Source organism: Carlito syrichta, unplaced genomic scaffold (genome assembly GCF_000164805.1).
Source record: "Carlito syrichta isolate Samal-C Ts95f unplaced genomic scaffold, Tarsius_syrichta-2.0.1 Scaffold315952, whole genome shotgun sequence".
Lineage (NCBI taxonomy): Eukaryota > Metazoa > Chordata > Mammalia > Primates > Tarsiidae > Carlito > Carlito syrichta.
This window is the reverse complement of record NW_007260048.1, coordinates 10,019-27,814: the sequence shown is the minus strand read 5'-3', so window position 1 is coordinate 27,814 and position 17,796 is coordinate 10,019. Positions and strand designations below refer to the sequence as shown.

General features: G+C 44.2%; 1 protein-coding gene across 1 annotated transcript in view; it reads left to right on the top strand.

Moving 5' to 3' along the window:
• HEBP1 (heme binding protein 1) overlaps window positions 1-17,796 on the top strand; it is a 24,156-nt gene that overhangs the window by 681 nt on the left and 5,679 nt on the right. The window contains exons 2-3 of the mRNA XM_008073574.2: window positions 4,747-4,885; window positions 7,876-8,056. Coding sequence (XP_008071765.1) covers window positions 4,747-4,885; window positions 7,876-8,056 — 320 coding nt within the window. The remainder of the gene's footprint in view (window positions 1-4,746; window positions 4,886-7,875; window positions 8,057-17,796) is intronic.

Sequence of the window (17,796 nt, the reverse complement as noted above, 5' to 3'; positions counted from 1 at the left end):
TGCCCGGGCGGGTCTCGAACCTGCAGGTTCAGGCAATCCACTCACCTCAGCCTCCCAAGGCATGGGATTACAGGCTGAGCCACCGAGCCCGGCTTCACCCTTACTCTTAGTAACAGTGTAGCCACAAAGCAACTTATCCTCTCTGAAGCTCACCTTGAGAGAAAATTCATACCTTAATAGATAGTTTTGAGATTTAAATGAGATAACCAATTCTAAATTGTTCAACAGAATGCCGAGTACTTGGATGGGCATGGTAACAGCTTCCCCTTAGTTTTATAGGACATTTTGGGTAAATTATGTAAATCTCAGCCCCTGTAAAGCCTCCAATTCCTCAACTCTAAGATGAGGATGCCAATGTGACAATTAATTAGTTATTGTTATTATTTGGTGACCAAAAAAAAGAAAGAAAAAACTGACCTTGCAGAGGATTTGCAAATCCTATAGCAAGAGGCATTTCTGTAAAACTTTTGTCTGGGGCTTGAACTTAACCAATTAATTAACATTAAATATGCTTGTAAATTTTTAATACAAATTCAAGGATTTATTATTTTGAAGAGAGTGTCTCCATGAACTTTTCTCTCTTACCCTGGCAAGAGTCTGGGTCAGAAACTGTTGTACAGTCTCCTGGGCGAAGGGATGGCATAGCACATGCCTCATATAGAATGGGCTTTAGACTCACCAGATGTTCAGGACTGATTCCAGGTACTTGGCAAGGAGACCAGTGCTGCTACAGACCTTATCTCGGGCCTTCTTCATTACGCAGGGTGGGAGATGGGTTGGCAGCTCTCTGTGGATTGGGTGGCCTTGTGGATGCTCAGAGCAGGATTGATATTCATAACTGACATTCTTTCCTTTTTTGAGTTGGAGTCTCACTCTGCTGCCCAGACTGGAGTGCCGTGGCCGCTCCCAACCACTGCAGCCTCGACCTGCCAGGCTCTGGCGATCCTTCCGCCTCAGCCTTCCGAGTAGCCGGAACTACAGGCGTGCGCTACCACGCCCCACTAATTTTTTTTTTTTTAATTATAGAGATGAGGTCTCACCAAGTTGCCCAGGTGGGTCTCGAACCTGCGGGCTCAGGCAGTCCACTCACCTCAGCCTCCCAAAGGGGCGGGATTACAGTTTGAGCCACCGAGCCCGGCTTATAACTGACATTCTTATCAGATCTGTGTCCAGCCTGTGCACACTAGTTAAGACCCAATAGCCTGGGTTTGAATCCTGGCACCAACTCTTGCCCGGTGTCATTTGGGCATGTTAATGAACCTCTTGTTCTCCAGTTTCATCTGAAAATAGAGATTAAAGCACTAACTTTTTCACAGGATTGTTGGAGGAATTGAATGAATGAATCCACATAATGTGTTTAAAATGATACTGGACACATAGAAAGGACTCTGTTAAGATAATTATTATGGTCACTATTTTCTTGTAATGAGAAAGCTGGCTTCCAAAATGAACATATATACCCATCTCATCAGGTGGCAAGAAAAACACCAACCTTGCAGAGGACTTGCAAGTCCCATAGCAAGAGGTATTCTCGTAAAACCTTTGTCTGGGTCTTGAACTCCACCGAGTTTCCCACTGAATGTTAAATATTGGTGTTTGTGGCCACAGGCCAAACTCCTCATCTAGCAACTGATTGGAGCATAGACTAATGGAAATGGGGCAAAGTGGGGCTGTTATTATGGGCCGTGTTCCAAGCAAATGCACTAGGGATGCTAAGTGTAAGACTCAAGACTGTGTTGGAACCCTGTTCTCTGCAGCAATAGAGAACTCTAGTTCAATAAATTTAAATAGAGCTCCCTGGAGGACTAGAATAGTTTTGTTTGTTTGTTTGTTTGTTTGTTTGTTTGTTTGTTTTGAGTTGGTCGCCCAGGCTGGAGTGCAGTGGCACGCTCACAGCCACTGCAGCCTCGACCTGCTGGGCTCAGACGATCCTCCCCCCTCAGCCTTCCAAGTAGCCAGAACTACAGGTGCGCACAACCATGCCAGCTAATTTTTTGATTTATTGTAGAGATGAGGTCTCGCCAAATTGCCCAGGCTGTTCTCGAACCTGTAGGTTCAGGTAATCCCCTCACCTCGGCCTCCCAAAGTGCTACGATTACAGGCTTGTGCCCAGCCTAAAATCATTTTTAAATGCCCATCTTTCAAATCTAAATTCTCACAGTGGTCCGGTGGTTTAAATGAGAGCTTGTGGATGCATATGCTGTGAAAACAGGTGGTCCCCATGTTGGAACTGGCTTAAGATATCATGGCCCTGATTTTCTCTCAGAGATGGGGTTAGATGAAGTTCTCGTCTCTCCCTAGCTACGGCTTTTGTGTTCCTTGTTATTAGTGTAAAGCCAGGCTTTGCTCTGTTGCCCTCTTTTCCCATAAATATAGAGTGCCTGCAATATACAAGACACAGCGCTAGGTACAGAGAGATGCAGTGGTGACTCCAGGCAGAGGGAGCAGCAGGTGCAAAAGCCCTGGCATGGGAATGACCAGGGCATTCAGGAAACAGCAGGCCGGGCCCTGTGGCTCATGCCTATAATCCCAGCATTGTAGGAGACAGAGGCAGGAGTATCACTTAAGTCTAGGAGTTTGAGGCTGCAGTGAGCTGTGATCATGCTACTGTACCAACCTGGGCAACAGCATGAGACTCTGACTTAAAAATAAAAAATAAATAAAGGAAAGAGCAGAAGTCCCTGAGGAGGTGCTCTGGCTGGCAAGGTAGGGAGAAGCTAGGTGGTACCAGGATCATCTAGGGTAGATTAACCCAGTGAATAAAGGCTCTTAGGCAGGAGATTCATTAACATGATTAGATTGATGTAGAATGCTCTGTATATGTTCCCTGGACAACATCAACCTCATTCATAGCTTTGGGGCCCTTGTATACTGATGACTCCCAAATTTATACCTCCATGCCAGTTTCCTGTGTTCCATGACCAGACAGTAAGTTAACAGAACCACTTTTTTCTTCTAGTGGAATAGAATAAAAGTCACTCCAGTAGAGTAGAAGAGAAGATAGTATCAGAGTGTATCCCATCCGTAAGTGTAAAGTATTATTTTGTGAAACTTTGTTTCAACCATGTGAATATTCATGACAAGGCATGATGTCAAAATGTTTTCCTTATTGTAGAATGTGATCTTTTTAAATTTGAAAAGCACTGTCTTACAGTATGTCCAGGAATACAGAAGTATTTGAGAGATCACATGACGAGAAGGGGGAATGGTGCGGGAGAGATGCGTGAGCCTGTAATGAGGATATACACAAGGAGACGATAGTGATCTCTAGGACAGAGACTCAGTGCAGAGACTGGTGATGAGGAGAGGAAGGATTTGTGAGGAAAGAGACAGCGCAGCTGAGCTCAAGGAAATTGAGAAACTACGATTGGGTGAGGCAAGAGTGAGGGAGAGCATGTTGTGTCTTGGCATATGCTGTGGCCAGAACTACAGTCGTGAGTTCTGCATCTGTGGAGTCAACCAACAGCAGATGGAAAACATTCTAAAATAATAATGATACAACAATTAAAATATTACAAATTTTAAAAGTACGGCATAGCCACAATTTACATAGCATCTATATTGCATGGGGCATTATAAGTAGTCGAAAGATGATTTAAAGTATGCAGAGGATATAGGTAGGTCATATACGAACACAACACCAGTTTATGTAAGAGACTTGAGCGTCCAAGGATTCTGATATCCACAGGAGGTCCTGGAAACCAATCTCCACAGATACTAAGAGATAACTGTGCTCTCATTCTTCTTGAATTGTAGTTCTGCTATGAGAATGAGATCATCTTGAGACCTTCCAGTTTTGTGAGATTGTTGTTGTTAGCATATTTATTTTCTCTTTTTTAAAAAATGTTTTTCTCTTCTCTTTTTTTTTTCTAATTATTTTACTTGACTTTCTGGAAGATTTCCTTGAACTTTATCTTCAAACCATTTTACTGAATTTTTCATTTCTATTATCAGATTTTTAATTTCCACAAGTGCTTTTGGTGTCTGAACATTTCATTTTTCTAGCATTTTGGTATTTCAGGATGCAATATCTTCTCTTATCTCTCCAAGAATCATAATTATAAGAAGTTTTGTTGTGTTTTCTTCCTGATTCTGCTGTCTCTTCACTTACAAGAATCCCAGAATCTTTTTCTCACAGCCCTTCATACTCAGGCCTGTCTCTTCTGCCCTGACACCATATCCATTATGGAAAGTTCCTTGGCAGTCTGTGTGTACCTCTTGTAGCTGGCCTACTGCTTCTAGAGACATCACAGGCTACCACTTTGTATCTCTTAAACACTGTGTCGGTATGTGTCCTGCAGCTCTATGCACAATAGCAAAAACATGGAACCAACCATGTTGCCCATTGAAGCTGGACTGGATTAAAAAAATGTGGTACATATATACAATGGAATATTATACAGCCATAAAGGTCAAACATATGGACTTTGCAACAACTTGGATGGATTTAGAGTCGATCATACTCAGTGATCTATCACAGAAACAAAGAACTGAGTACCATATGTTCTCACTCATAAGTGGACCTTGAACAATTATAATACTATAAGAAAGCGATTGGCAGTAGTGGGAAACTGTGAGGGGGGGTGGCAGTTGAGGGAAACTGCTAGGGGAGAGAGGGGCATACCTCGTCAACAAGGGTACCTGCATAATCAACGTTTGTATACCTAACCCTGAATTGTACCCCACATCTTTATAATAATAAATACATAAGCAAACAAACACACTGTGTCTTCCCTCTTTCTCCAGGAAGACATCTCCTATGAGGAAAGGGTTTGTGAAGGAGGGAAGTTCGCCACAGTAGAAGTGACAGATAAGCCTGTGGATGAAGCTCTACGGGAAGCAATGCCCAAAGTTGTGAAATACGTGGGGGGCACCAATGACAAGGGTGAGTATAGTATCCCTGCAGGATGTGGCTCAGAGGCGAGCTTTACATGGTCTCACTTCCTCAGAAGAAAACACAAGTGAGGGGCTATCAGACACCTGTAACAACCCATTTTGGTGGCACTGAATGAACAAGGAGGTCATCACAAAAGCTCTGGGGAAACCACTCTGATGTCAGCCCATCCACCCCTCACGTTGAGGTCTCCCTGTTCAGTATCTCTGAGTTCATACTTTGCTCCCAGGTATGGCACCATGTACTCTTTTTTCGGTTTTGTTTTTGTTTTTGTTTTTATATTCTTAAGAGTTTATTTATTTTTCATAATCAATATTTTTTATTATGGTTTTGTGGGGTACAGTTAAGGGTTAGGTGTACAATTATGTTTCATTCAGGCACCCTGTTGATAAGAGGTGTTTCCCCATCCCCAGACAGATATTTGCTACTGTTAATCCCATCCCCCCCCATTTGTTTCTGTTTTAACCCTATAGTACTTATTGTATCTTTGCATTGGTTGATCAGTTAAGGTGTGCCCACAGTAAGCTGAGCCACAACACAAGGCAAGGCCAGCATCTGACTTGAGACCATCATTGCTGGGTTGGAAATCCAGAGTCAGCCCCTAGTACCCCTAAATCTGCCAGGAACTGAGGCTTAGTGAGCAATGAGGGAAGCAGGTCCCAGACTCTGTTCTGGCAAATGAAATTCTTAAGCCATCCTGCTCTTAAAGACTTGGCAGTTCATGATGGCTGCCTGCCTATTTTTAAGACAGTAAGTCTGAAGTTTCTTGAAAGGTGTGCCTGTTAGCATGTGAGCCATCTTCAAATTTGATCTTGGTTCTAGAAGCTCTTTAGTTTGACCAGCACTTTAGAATCACTGTAAAACAAAAATGGGTCAGAAAACAAGGTGGAAAAAGAGACATCGGGATTAATTTTGGGGATATTTTTCAAGATGATAACTTGGAAAGTTAAAAACTGGTATTAGTCTTAATAACATTTACTAAGGCCAGAGTAAGCAGGCTTTGGAAAATCAGTTGACCAGCAGGAGGTCAAGAAGAACTCTTTTCCTTCTTAACACTTTCATAATGTATTTTAGATTAAAATATGCATACAAATTATTAAACTCATTAAATAAAACAGGATCCCAGATCCTTCCACTCTAATACAATAATTGTTGCCTTTTGAATATATTTCTTTAGGGCTTTTAAATGTAATCTTAGTGTTCCTACAGTTGCATATCCTGCTTCTGTTACTTATTATTTTCCATTACTGCTAAATAGTCTTCTTTTTTTTTTTTCTTTTTTTTTTTGAGACAGTCTCACTCTGTCACCCAGGCTGGAGTGCAGTGGTGCAAACATAGCTCACTACAGACTCGAACTCCTGGGCATAAGCAAGTCTCCCATCTGGGCCTCCCCAATAGCAGGGACTATTGGTATGTGCCACTATGTCCAGCTAATTTGTTTATTTATTTATTTATTTGTTTGTTTTTGAGTTGGAGTCACACTCTGTCACCCAGACTGTAGTGCAGTGGCACGCTACCGGCCACCACAGCCTCAAACTGCTGGGCTCCGGCGATCCTTCCACCTCAGCCTTCCAGGTAGCTGGAATTACAGGCACGCACTACCATGCCCGGCTAATTTTTAATTTATTGTAGAGATGAGGTCTTGCCAAGTTGCCTAGGTGGATCTCGAACCCGCGGGCTCAGGCAGTCCACTCACTTCAGCCTCCCAAAGCACTAGGATTACAGGCTGAGCCACCAAGCCCGGCTTTTCCAGCTAATTTAAAAAAAAAATTTTTTTTTTTATAGAGGAGGCTCCATTATGTTGCCCAGGCTGGTCTTGAGCTCCTGGCCTCAAGTAATCCTCCCACCTTGGCCTCCCAAACTGCTAGGATTACTGGCATGAGCCACCATATCCAATGTAAATAGTTTTCTGCAGTATAATTTTTCATAGCTACATTATATTTCATCATGTGCCTATCATTTACTTAGACATAGTCCTGTTTTGAACAGAATTATAAGTTCTGCTGTATATCCTATTGCCTATAACCTTTTCCATATTTTAAATTATTTCCTTAAAATGATGTGTAGATAGGAAGTAGATACTGATAGTCTGTACTCTTGAAATATGTAATTTTTAAAAGAGTCTGACTGGGCACAGTGACTCACACCTAATTATCCCAGCACTTTGGGAGGCCAAGGTGAGAGGACTGCTTGAACCCACAGATTTGAAACCAGCCTGGCCAACTTGGCAAGACCTCATCTCTACGATAAATCACAGAAATTAGCTGGGCGTGGTGATGCAAGCCTGTATTCCAGCTACTTGGAAGGCTGAGGCGGAAGGATCATCTGAGCCCAGCAGGTTGAGGCTGCGGTGGTCGTGAGCATGGCACTGCACTCCAGCCTGGGCAACAGAGTGAGACTCTGACTCAAAAAAAAGAGTCGTGCCACTATACTCCTCCCTCCAATGTATAAAAATAAAATAAAGTGTTCATGTAAGTCTAACTCTCTCTTTCTATATATATAAACTAAAAGTATATACATACCAGGGTGCCAAAAAAAGTATACCTATTTTAAGAGATTTTATTTATGTGTTGCTTTTAGTTCGCCACAATCAGAAGTGTCTGGACACTGATGGTAACCACTTTGAGTACCTCTTGTAATTGCAGAAGTCAAACATGACTTGAATCCATCTCTTGTTATCAGTATATATTGAGTATTACAATTTTAATACAGTTTTTTCCTTTTTTTAAATGCATACACATTTTTTGGCACCCTTTATATATCTCTCTCAAGTGATACTCCTGACTCGGCCTCCCAAAGGGCTGGGATTACAGGCATGAGCTACCATGCTTGACCCTAACTATATTTTTAGCACTTGAAATGTTCATTGTTAATTTCAAGAACAAAAAACATTGCCTTGGAAGAAGAATGAGAAATCATCCTCCACAGCCCTGGGCAAGCTCTGTCTCTAATCCCCACCTCACTCTGTGCTTATTTTTTAGGAATTGGAATGGGGATGACTGTCCCTATTTCCTTTGCTGTGTTCCCCAGTGAAGATGGCTCCCTGCAGAAGAAACTAAAAGTCTGGTTCCGGATTCCAAACCAATTTCAAAGCGACCCACCAGTTCCCAGTGACGAAAGCATCAAGATCGAAGAGAGGGAAAGCATCACCGTCTATTCCACGTAAGATGATGCTTCTTGGGGTGTCCAAGGGTAGCACTGGGTTCCTATGGCTGCGCCCTGTATCATCTCCATCCTGCATTGGCGCTGAATTGTTATGCTTGCTGAATTAATTTGAATAGGAGATTCTGAATCCTGACAATTCCTCATTTTAATGTCTTCAGGCCACAGAACATGAACATTTGCATTTTCTCTGAGTAAATGTCTTGGCCAGTTAATTGGCAAATTGATGGATTCTCCCCCTCGCTTAAGCTGGAAATGAACACCTACCCTGGCCACAGAGGGGCTGAGAGACTCAACGAATATCCAAGTCAAGTCGTGGTTTGGGGTCCAGGACACATGGCAAGTGTAAAGCCCTAGGAAATACCTGACTTCTACTCCACACTCCCATTGAATGCCAGAGGGCAGGGAGCTTTTGCCAGCCCTGGGCTACCACCACCTTCTTGTTCCTGGTCTGTGGCCCTTGGAGCAGAGCACACCCATCCTATTGTCACTCTGTTCCTGTTTCCAAGACCTCTTTGGGGTCATGTTCCTTGACTGTAGAGAACAACAGGTGTAAATGGTTGCATGTTTTTACCCTTTGGGCTCTGACCTCCCCTCAGAAATCAAGTATCTTCTGGATCATTGATGACTCCCCATTTGTTAAAATCCTACGATGTGACATGCACCAAACCAGGCACCAGGGAAGACTGGGATCTTCTCCAGAAGTAACCAAGGTGGTAGTTTGGTTCTGCTCAGGGACAACTTCATGAAAAGTAAATATACACATAATCTAGCATTGGACGAAGTTACAGTCCCCTCGCAGGGACCTCCAAACATCTGACTGCGTTGATCCCACTCTGTACCTGGGTGGGACAGCATTCCCTGGGGTTGTGTGAATGTGTGGAGAAAGTCAGCTGGCTGCCAAGGGTTGTCCTATGCTAGGTGACTGCAGAGTCCCCCAGAGGACAGTGTGGGTAATGCAGCAGGGAGCTGGCTCAGAGCCTCAGCTCAGGTGCTTATAGGCAGTTATTCAGATTTCCCAGCTTTGCAGACTCCCATCAAACGTCTTTTACTAGGGTGGAGATTCAAGGCACCCAGGGCACAAAATTTAAGGAAGCACTCACACTTGCAGTCGTCCAAGTGCAGAATGGGCACTGACAGTGAGTGCCTCCTTCAATCTTTTTTTTTTTTTTTTTTTGAGTTAGAGTCTCACTCTGTCGCCCAGACTGGAGTGCAGTGGCCGCTCCTGGCCACCGCAGCCTCGACCTGCTGGGCTCTGACGATCTTTCCACCTCAGCCTTCCAAGTAGCTGGAACTACAGGCGCACGCTACCACGCCCGGCTAATTTTTGATTTATTGTAGAGATGAGGTCTTGTCAAGTTGCCCAGGCGGGTCTTGAACCCGCGGGCTCAGGCAATCCACTCACCTCAGCCTCCCAAAGGCGCGAGATTACAGGCTGAGCCACCGAGCCCGGCGCCTCCTTAAATCTTGCCCCCTTGGTGTCTCCTTCTCACCCTAGTGCCTGCTCAGTCTTTTCCATTCTCCTCCCTACGCTTGGGAAGAAATCTGGTAAAATATAATGAACAGGTATTTGTAGTTTGAATTTCAGCTCTGTTACTTAGCAGGATGATGTTTGGAAAGTTACCCAGCCTCTTTAAGACTTAGCTTCAGGCCAGACACAGTGACTCAAGCCTACAATCCCAGCACTTTGGGAGACTGAGGCGAGAGGATTGCATGAGTCCAGGGATTCGAGACCAGTCTGGGCAACTTGGTGAGAACTCATCTCTACAATAAATCAAAGAATTAGCTGGGCATGGTGGCGTGTGCCTGTAGTTCCAGCTACTTGGAAGGCTGAAGCGGATTCCCTAAGCCCAGCAGGTCGAGGTTACAGTGGCCATGAGTGGGCCACTGCACTCCAGCCTGGACGACAGAGTGAGACTCCAACTCAAAAAAAAAAAGAACTTAGCTTCAGTTGGTGCAGTGGTTCATACCTGTAGTCCCAGCATCTTGGGAGGCTGAAGCAGGAGAATCGCTTGGGCCAGGAATTTGAGACCTGACTGAGCAACGTAACAAGACTTTGACTCTACAAAGAAAAATTTTTAATTAGCTGGGCATGGTGGCATGTGCCTGTAGTCCCAGCTACTCAGGAGGTTCAGGTGGGAAGATCACTTGAGTGCAGGAGGTCAAGGCTGCTGTGAGCTGTGATCATACCACTACACTCCAGCCTGGGCAACAGAGCAAGACCCTATCTCTGAAAAAAAGACTAACTTTCTCCATCTGTTAAGTGCTAATAAGAAACCTCACGTGGGGGGGGCACACGTGTATAATGTAAGCTCATAGGATTAAAAAATATCTTTCAGTGGCTCCCACCTGTAATCCTAGCAAGCCAGAAGGATTTGCTTGAGCTCAGGAGTTCAAGACCAGCCTAGGCAACATAGTGAGACTTCATCTCTATGGAAAAAAAAAAAAGCTAGCCAGGTGTGGTGGCACATGCCTATAGTCTGGAGGCTGAGACAGAAGGGTTGCTTGAGCCCAGGAGGTCGAGGCTGAGGTAAGCTATGTCACTGTACTCCAACCTGGGTGACAGAGTGAGACCCCAACTCAAAAAAGAAGAAGGAGAAGGAGAAAGATAATATCTTTTAGTATTTTATAGATATCTTTTATTTTCTTTTAGTATTTACTAAGATATTATTTGTAAGTTACTTGATGTTTATGACCCATAGCAGATTTCAGCAATTATTCATCCTCTTTTTTCCTTTTTATTTAATAAGGAGTAAGATTGACATGATTGAATCAGTTTAGGTAAGACTTCAAGCAGATGATCTAGTTTCTAAGCATTTGTTTTCACCAAACCCAGGGTAACGAGTTGGTACAATTTTTTTCTTTTGTCTAACATTTTAGTATGAATATGTTCAAGCTTATAGAAGGGTAGAGAGAATGAGGTAATGAAACCATCTGTAGCCATCCCCTACCCACAATGATGGTCAGCTCCAGGCCAGTTCTGTGTCATGTTGTACCCTCACAGCTTCCACCCAGCCCTACCCTGGATTATTTTTAGGAAGATTCCAGATATTGTACTATTTCATTAGCAGGATTTCAGTATGCCTGCTGAGAATTTTTTTAAAATCAAATCACAATACCTTATTTATCCTAATTTTTTTTTTTAAAGAGTGAGAAAGCAGGATTTATTGAGAGGACAGAGAAACTCCCACAGTGGGAGGAGACCTGAAGGGATTGCCCCATTCGAAAATTTTAACAGAAAATGTTATAGTACTCCATTAATGTTATACTAATATTTAAAATGCAGCATTCTGGTTAGCTTACATTGTTTTAACAAATTACTTCACCTCTGGCCAGCGGAAGACTCTTCAAGTTGGTTTCTTAGTCCTTATGACACAACTTTAGAAGTCTTTGGTATTATAGCTCCCTTGCTTTCTGGCATGACAGAATGTTTTAAGTACATCTTAACCTTTCTTGTTGTAGAGCTGGAATTAGCCATTTTCTAAGAGAAACTGGTTCCTTATGGTGCTCCTGGGCTTGAGCAGTTCTCCCACCTTGGCCACCTAAAGTGAGCCACCACACCTGGCCTGTGACAATTTTTTAATTCCCTGAAATCTAAACAGATCAACAGGCCAAATATGGTACCTATACCAGACACAGTGGCTCATGCTGTAATCGCAGCAATTTGGGAAACCAAGGTGGGAGGGTTACTTGAGTCCTATAGTTGAGACCAGCCTGGACAACATGGCAAGACTATGTCTCTACAAAAAAATTAGCCGGGTGTGGTGGCACGCATCTGTATCCCAGCCACACTGGAGGCTGAGGCAGAAGGATCGCCTGAGCCCAAGCAGATCAAGGCTATGGTGAGCTGTGATCATGCCACTGCACTCCAGACTGGGCGACAGAGGAAAACTTTGACTAAAAAAAAAAAAAAGTATATACCTATGGAAGTTTTTTTGTTTTTTGTTTTTGGTCAGAGTCTCACTCTGTTGCCCAGGCTGGAGTGCAGTGGCACACTCATGGCCACTAAAGCCTCAATCTGCTAGGCTCAGGTGATACTTCTGCCTCACCCTTCCAGGAAACTGGAACAGCAGGTGTGCCACCACACCAGCTAATTTTTTGATTTATTGTAGAGCCGAGGTCTCACCAAATTTCCCAGGCTGGTTTAAAACCCCTGAACTCAGGCAGTCCTCTTGCCTCTGCCTCCCAATGTCCTGGGGTTACAGGCATAAGCCACCATGCCTGACTGGAATTTTTTTTTTTTTTTTAACTTAACATATAGTTCTAATTTAGCATCTGATCATTCCTCAACCAGCCACTTGGTGTCACTGCATGGTTAGATGAACATTTAAAAGTACCCTAGAGTAATTTGTGTCATTACCGATCTTGTTAAAAGTGGCATTAATGAGATGGTAGAAGGCAAATGCACTACTTCGAATGCAAAAGTACTCTTTCAAATAATGCAGTGAGTGCTTTCGATGGCAAAATTAGTTATAACATGGAAGCTTTGCATCCTTAATTCAGCCTTCCGTTTTTATGACTTTGTGAAGGGATGTCTACAAAGGGATGACACATATTCACGGTATTAATTCTCTTTAGATGAAGAGAATGCTGCGAAAAAATAACCCTACCAAAATAGTTTTAGCATTCACAAGAGGCAATAGAATTATCCTCACACTTGGACCAGTGGCAACATTCTAGATCATGGTCCTCCCTTGATGTCCTTTCAAGGCCACTTAGGTTAGAGCACAGCCCCCTCAGCTCAATAGAGACTGACAGCAGAAGTGTGGTGGTTTTAGTGAAACAGTCACGGTTTTAATGAAATGTCTGGGTATAAAGAAACACGAGAGTTCATTGTGAGGGTGACCGGTAGCTCCAATCCCAGCTTGCCACTTAACAGCTGTCAGAACTCTGGCATGTTACCGAGCCTTTCTGTGCCTCATCTTCCTCATCTGTAAGATGAAGATACAAGTACCTAGCTTCTAGGGTTGCTGTGAGGATGAAATATGATATCTGCAAACGTCTACACGGTCCTACACACGAGGTAGACACTGTAAATGTTAGCCTGTTCTCCTCTTGACTTCACCTTCTTCTGAGAATTAAATCGAGTTTTGTTAGAATCAACAGCGAAAATGTCACAATCACGACGGGTACACTTGGGTTTGAGCCTCACTCTAGTAATCATGAATTTTATAGCTCTGGGCAAGTTGTTTAATCTTCTGAACCTCCGTTTTTGCATCTCAGGACTTATAAGGCATTATTATGAAGGCCAGTGATGTTGTGCGTACCTTCTCAGCTGCAGGCACCTAGGGCTGCTGCTGGTGTTTCTCCCTCTAAATGACCTGGCCCTAATGGAGGCCGCTAGCACCTTGGGAAGTGTAGCCTAGAGAAAGAGAAGTTTGGAAGAAAGAGCCCATCTCCCAGGGGGTCCCACATTACCACTGAGGAGATCTACAGAGCAGATTGACCCATGTTGTTAGATAATTCAACCCTCACTTGTAACGCAGGGAGTTTGGGCCAAGGGTTTTCAGTCTCACTTGGCACTCACTTGTTTTGCCTCCTCACTTCCATTGAAAGGGGCCTGGCCTGAGCATTCCACTGAAAATGGCACCTTGTCCTTTTTTGTCCCCTTCCCCTGCTTTATTTTTCTTGACATCACTTCTCATTGCTTGCATTTCATGTCTGTTCCTTTATTTATGTACTTCCCTCTCCCCTACTAGAACAAGCTTCCAGAAGACAGAGTCTTGGGCTAAACTTTAGTAAGTACGCTATAAGAAGTCCATGGATACATGAATGGAAGGTCTTGCTCTTTGTCTTTCCTGGGCTGCCCTCTCTTTACTCTCCTTGGTTCCCATCATAGTGTGAGCTGTCGCCTGTGTGTTGGTAACTCTCCAACCTGACCTCTGTCTGTCTCCCTTGAATGTCTTGTTATCCCATCACACTCAACGTGGAGACTGAGGCAGTGTCATTCACCCATTCGTTCATTCCTTCGTCCAAAAGAGAATGGATTCATTGTCTACTTGCTCTGTACTAGAAACTGTTTTAGGTGCTGAAGATCTATCAGAGAACAAAGTCTCTGCCCTTTGAAGTGGGGGAAGTATTTAGTGGGAAAGACAGATAAAAAACAAATGCCACAAGACAGTTAAGGACTGTGTTGTTCCAGAGATAAAAACTGGCATCTGTGGTTTGAAATTAAAGGGAGGCATATTTCTACTCAAAAACAGAAACATCCTAGCATAAGGTGTCTGACAGTGAAATAGACATTACAAGGTAATGAAGCCCTTGCCCCTAAAGGAATGCAGGTGCCATTTGGATAGACGTGTGACAATTATGCCACATGTTGTTTGTTTTGGGGGGGAGTTTTGTTTTATTTGACAAATATTTGTTGGGTATCTCTAATATTTAAGCCCTCTTACCTCCAAAAGCCTTCCCAATGATAAGATTCTGTATTAAGCCTAATTAATTCTCATCTCATCTCCCCTCACCACTATCATTTGTCCCACAAGTCTTTTATAAACTCACACTAGACAGGAGCTTCAGGCTCTGTTTAAACTATATGGATGACTGGGCATAGTAGCTCATGCCTATAATCCCAGCACTTTGGGAGGCCAAGGCAGGAGGACTGCTTGAGACCAGGAGCTCAAGACCAGCCTGGGCCATACAGTGAGACCTCATCTCTATAAAACATTTAAAAATTAGCCAGATGTGGTGGCATGTGCGTGTAGTCCCAGCTACTTAGGAGGTTGAGGTGGGAGGTTCACTCAAGCCTCCCACCTCAATTCAAGAACTCAAGGCTGCAGTGAGTTATGAGACCTTGTCTTAAAAAAAATAAAAACCAGCCGGGCTCGGTGGCTCAGCCTGTAATCCCGCGCCTTTGAGAGGCTGAGGTGAGTGGATTGCCTGAGCCCGCGGGTTCGAGAACCGCCTGGGCAGCGAGACCTCATCTCTATAATAAATCAAAAAATATCAGCTGGGCGTGGTAACGCATGCCTGTAATTCCGACTACTTGGAAGGCTGAGGCGGAAGGATCGCCGGAGCCCAGCGGGCGAGGCTGCGGTGGCTGGGAGCGGCCACTGCACTCCAGTCCGGGCGACAGAGTGAGACTCCAACTCAAAAAAAAACAAAAACAATAAATAAAAACCATGTAGATGATGCCCAAGTCAACACTACCTTTTCTCTCAAGCACCAGCCTCCTTTTCCAACTCCACATAAACCTCTTCAAGTATCTTCCAAATCAACATTTCCAAAACTCAGATTTCCTCACAAAATTGGATTTCCTCTTGTGTTCTCTGTCTTATTCCTGGTCCTCCACCTCCTCCTAGCCACCTGGGTCAAGTGTAAATCTGACTCCTTCACCTTCTACGTCTAATGACCGGCCCCATCCTGGCCAGCTCCTAGCTGTCCCTTGCTTTCCATCTGCACAGCCACAGGGCTTCAGCACCTCTTGCCAGAACGATTGCTGTGTGGTTCTCCCACCTCCGCCCCTTTTAAAGCATCCTTTTATAACCACTAGCCTAAAGCACAGGACAATTGTATCACCCCGCCATCCCCGCTCAGAAACCAGGCTCCTGAGAGGCTGCTCAGCTCTGATTGGGCCTCAGGCCTGTCCCAGGACGGTTTGGACAAAAGCCCAAGCTGGTAGTGTGAGGAGAGGGCAAGTAAACTTTGGGTCTGCAAATGTTTGCCCAGTCAGTAAAGTCTAGTAAAGATGCCTTGTCCTGGTACTGGCTCCCCGCTGTGGTCCTCCTGACCTTGGAGCATCCCACCCACCGCTTTGACACACCTCCCACCCCTGGATACAACATCCACTCCAGACACCTCGCTCACACTCCCCTGGCTCCTATCAACCCCTCCCTGTCTCTGCTCACCAGAAGCTCAGAACAGAATGTCATCATAGTGTTCGTTACCAGCATCAAGAAGAGGTGACCTATTTCAAAACAAGATCACACACAGAAAAGAGGCAGAGATGCCCAGTCAATACTTGTTTCATACCATACCTCTCTTATGTTCTAAATCACAAATAATCACTCCGATTCCTGCCCCCAGAATACTCTGTGTGTCCCTTTTGCAGTGATTCCCTGCACCCAGGCTAATCTTCGTGTGTGTTTCTATCCTGACCACTCTTAGAACTCGCAAAGGTGGAAAGACATCTTTATCATCTTTACAGCACTCAAGGTGTCTGACTTGTGCTTTGTGCTCAGTGATACTCAACACAGTAAACACTGGCTCATTCTGGTTGAGTTAAACATTTTTTTCTGTTGCTGAGAAACTGTCGGTTCCTAGTCTGATGCTTCTTTTGCAAGCACAGAGCTGCACACATAGCTTATAGTCCACCAGTTTGTGCTGACCTGTAGATAGTTAAAATTCTGAACAAAGTTGGATGGCCAAGCTGAGTCATCCCATTTCTCTTTCTTCCTCACAGTGCGCCTGCACCACACACTCCGTGAAAGGTAACACGGTATGGTATCTTTTTTGTTTTGTTTTGTTTTACCTCCTTGGACCAAAAGGCTCCCTCTGTTATTCCTCCTCATGAATGCCAGTGTCATCTTGCCCCTTTCTAACTCTTCCAGCCCTTTTTAAACAGCTCCTTTTGTGTTTCTGGAATCTAGGGCGTGTGTGTGTGTGTGTGTGTGTGTGTGTGTGTGTGTGTGTGTGTGTGTGTGTTTTCACTCAGTTCCCATGGCAACCAAATTCTTGGTTCCAAACACCAAGCTTTGATGTTGGGCAAAATAAAATACAGTACCCTGGGGGCCGGACACAAAGGCTCACGTCTGTAATCCCAGCACTTAGGAGGCTGAGGCAGAAAGATCACCTGAGCCCAGGAGTTCAAGAGCAGCCTGGGCAGCATAGCAGGACCTTGTCTCTACAAAAAAATAAAAAATTTAGCTAGGCATTGTGGTACATGCCTATAGTCCCCGCTACTTGAGAGGCTGAGATGGAAGGATTGCCAGATCCCAGATGGCTGAGGCTGCAGTGAGCTGTGATCATGCTACTACATTCAACTCTGGGTGACAGAGTAAGACTCTGACTCAAAAAATAAAATAAAATAAAATAAACCTAACCCAGGAGGAGAGCTTATTTGAAGATGAGGAGTTAGATAGAGATTTATTAACAGGCTTACAAAAATAACATATGCAAGGGGGACCCCAAAAAACCTGGAATTTATTTATAAAAAATTGTGTGTTTATTCTTAACATGTTTAAACTTCAGTCACCAGTCACCTTCACAGTACTTTCTGTTTGATACGATACACCTATAAAGACACTTTTTTCACTGCTCAGTTTTTGAGTTGGTCAATTTTGATGCCTTTGAGTACTTCTGCCATTTTTTGTTTCACCTCTTTCACATCCACGAAACGTTTCCCTTTGAGGACTTTTTTCATCCGGGGAAACAAAAATTCACTCTGAGCGTGATTAGGTGAATAGGGAAGGTGGGGCACAGGGGTCATGCCATTTTTTAGGCAAAAACTGCCGAACACTGGTTGGATTAGCAGAGTGAAGGACACAGGCCTCTGTTCCCAGCTTTGCTGATTTTCCAGTAAAGTGCTGCCATGATGAAGCAATCGGGGAATTTTATCTTCATTGCAAGCATCTCAGTCCTCCTGGGAATGCACATAAAGAATTGGAGGTAGCCGGGCTCGGTGGCTCAGCCTGTAATCCCGCGCCTTTGGGAGGCTGAGGTAAGTGGATTGCCCAAGCCCGCGGGTTCGAGACCCGCCTGGGCAGGTGAGACCTCATCTCTACAATAAATCAAAAAATCAG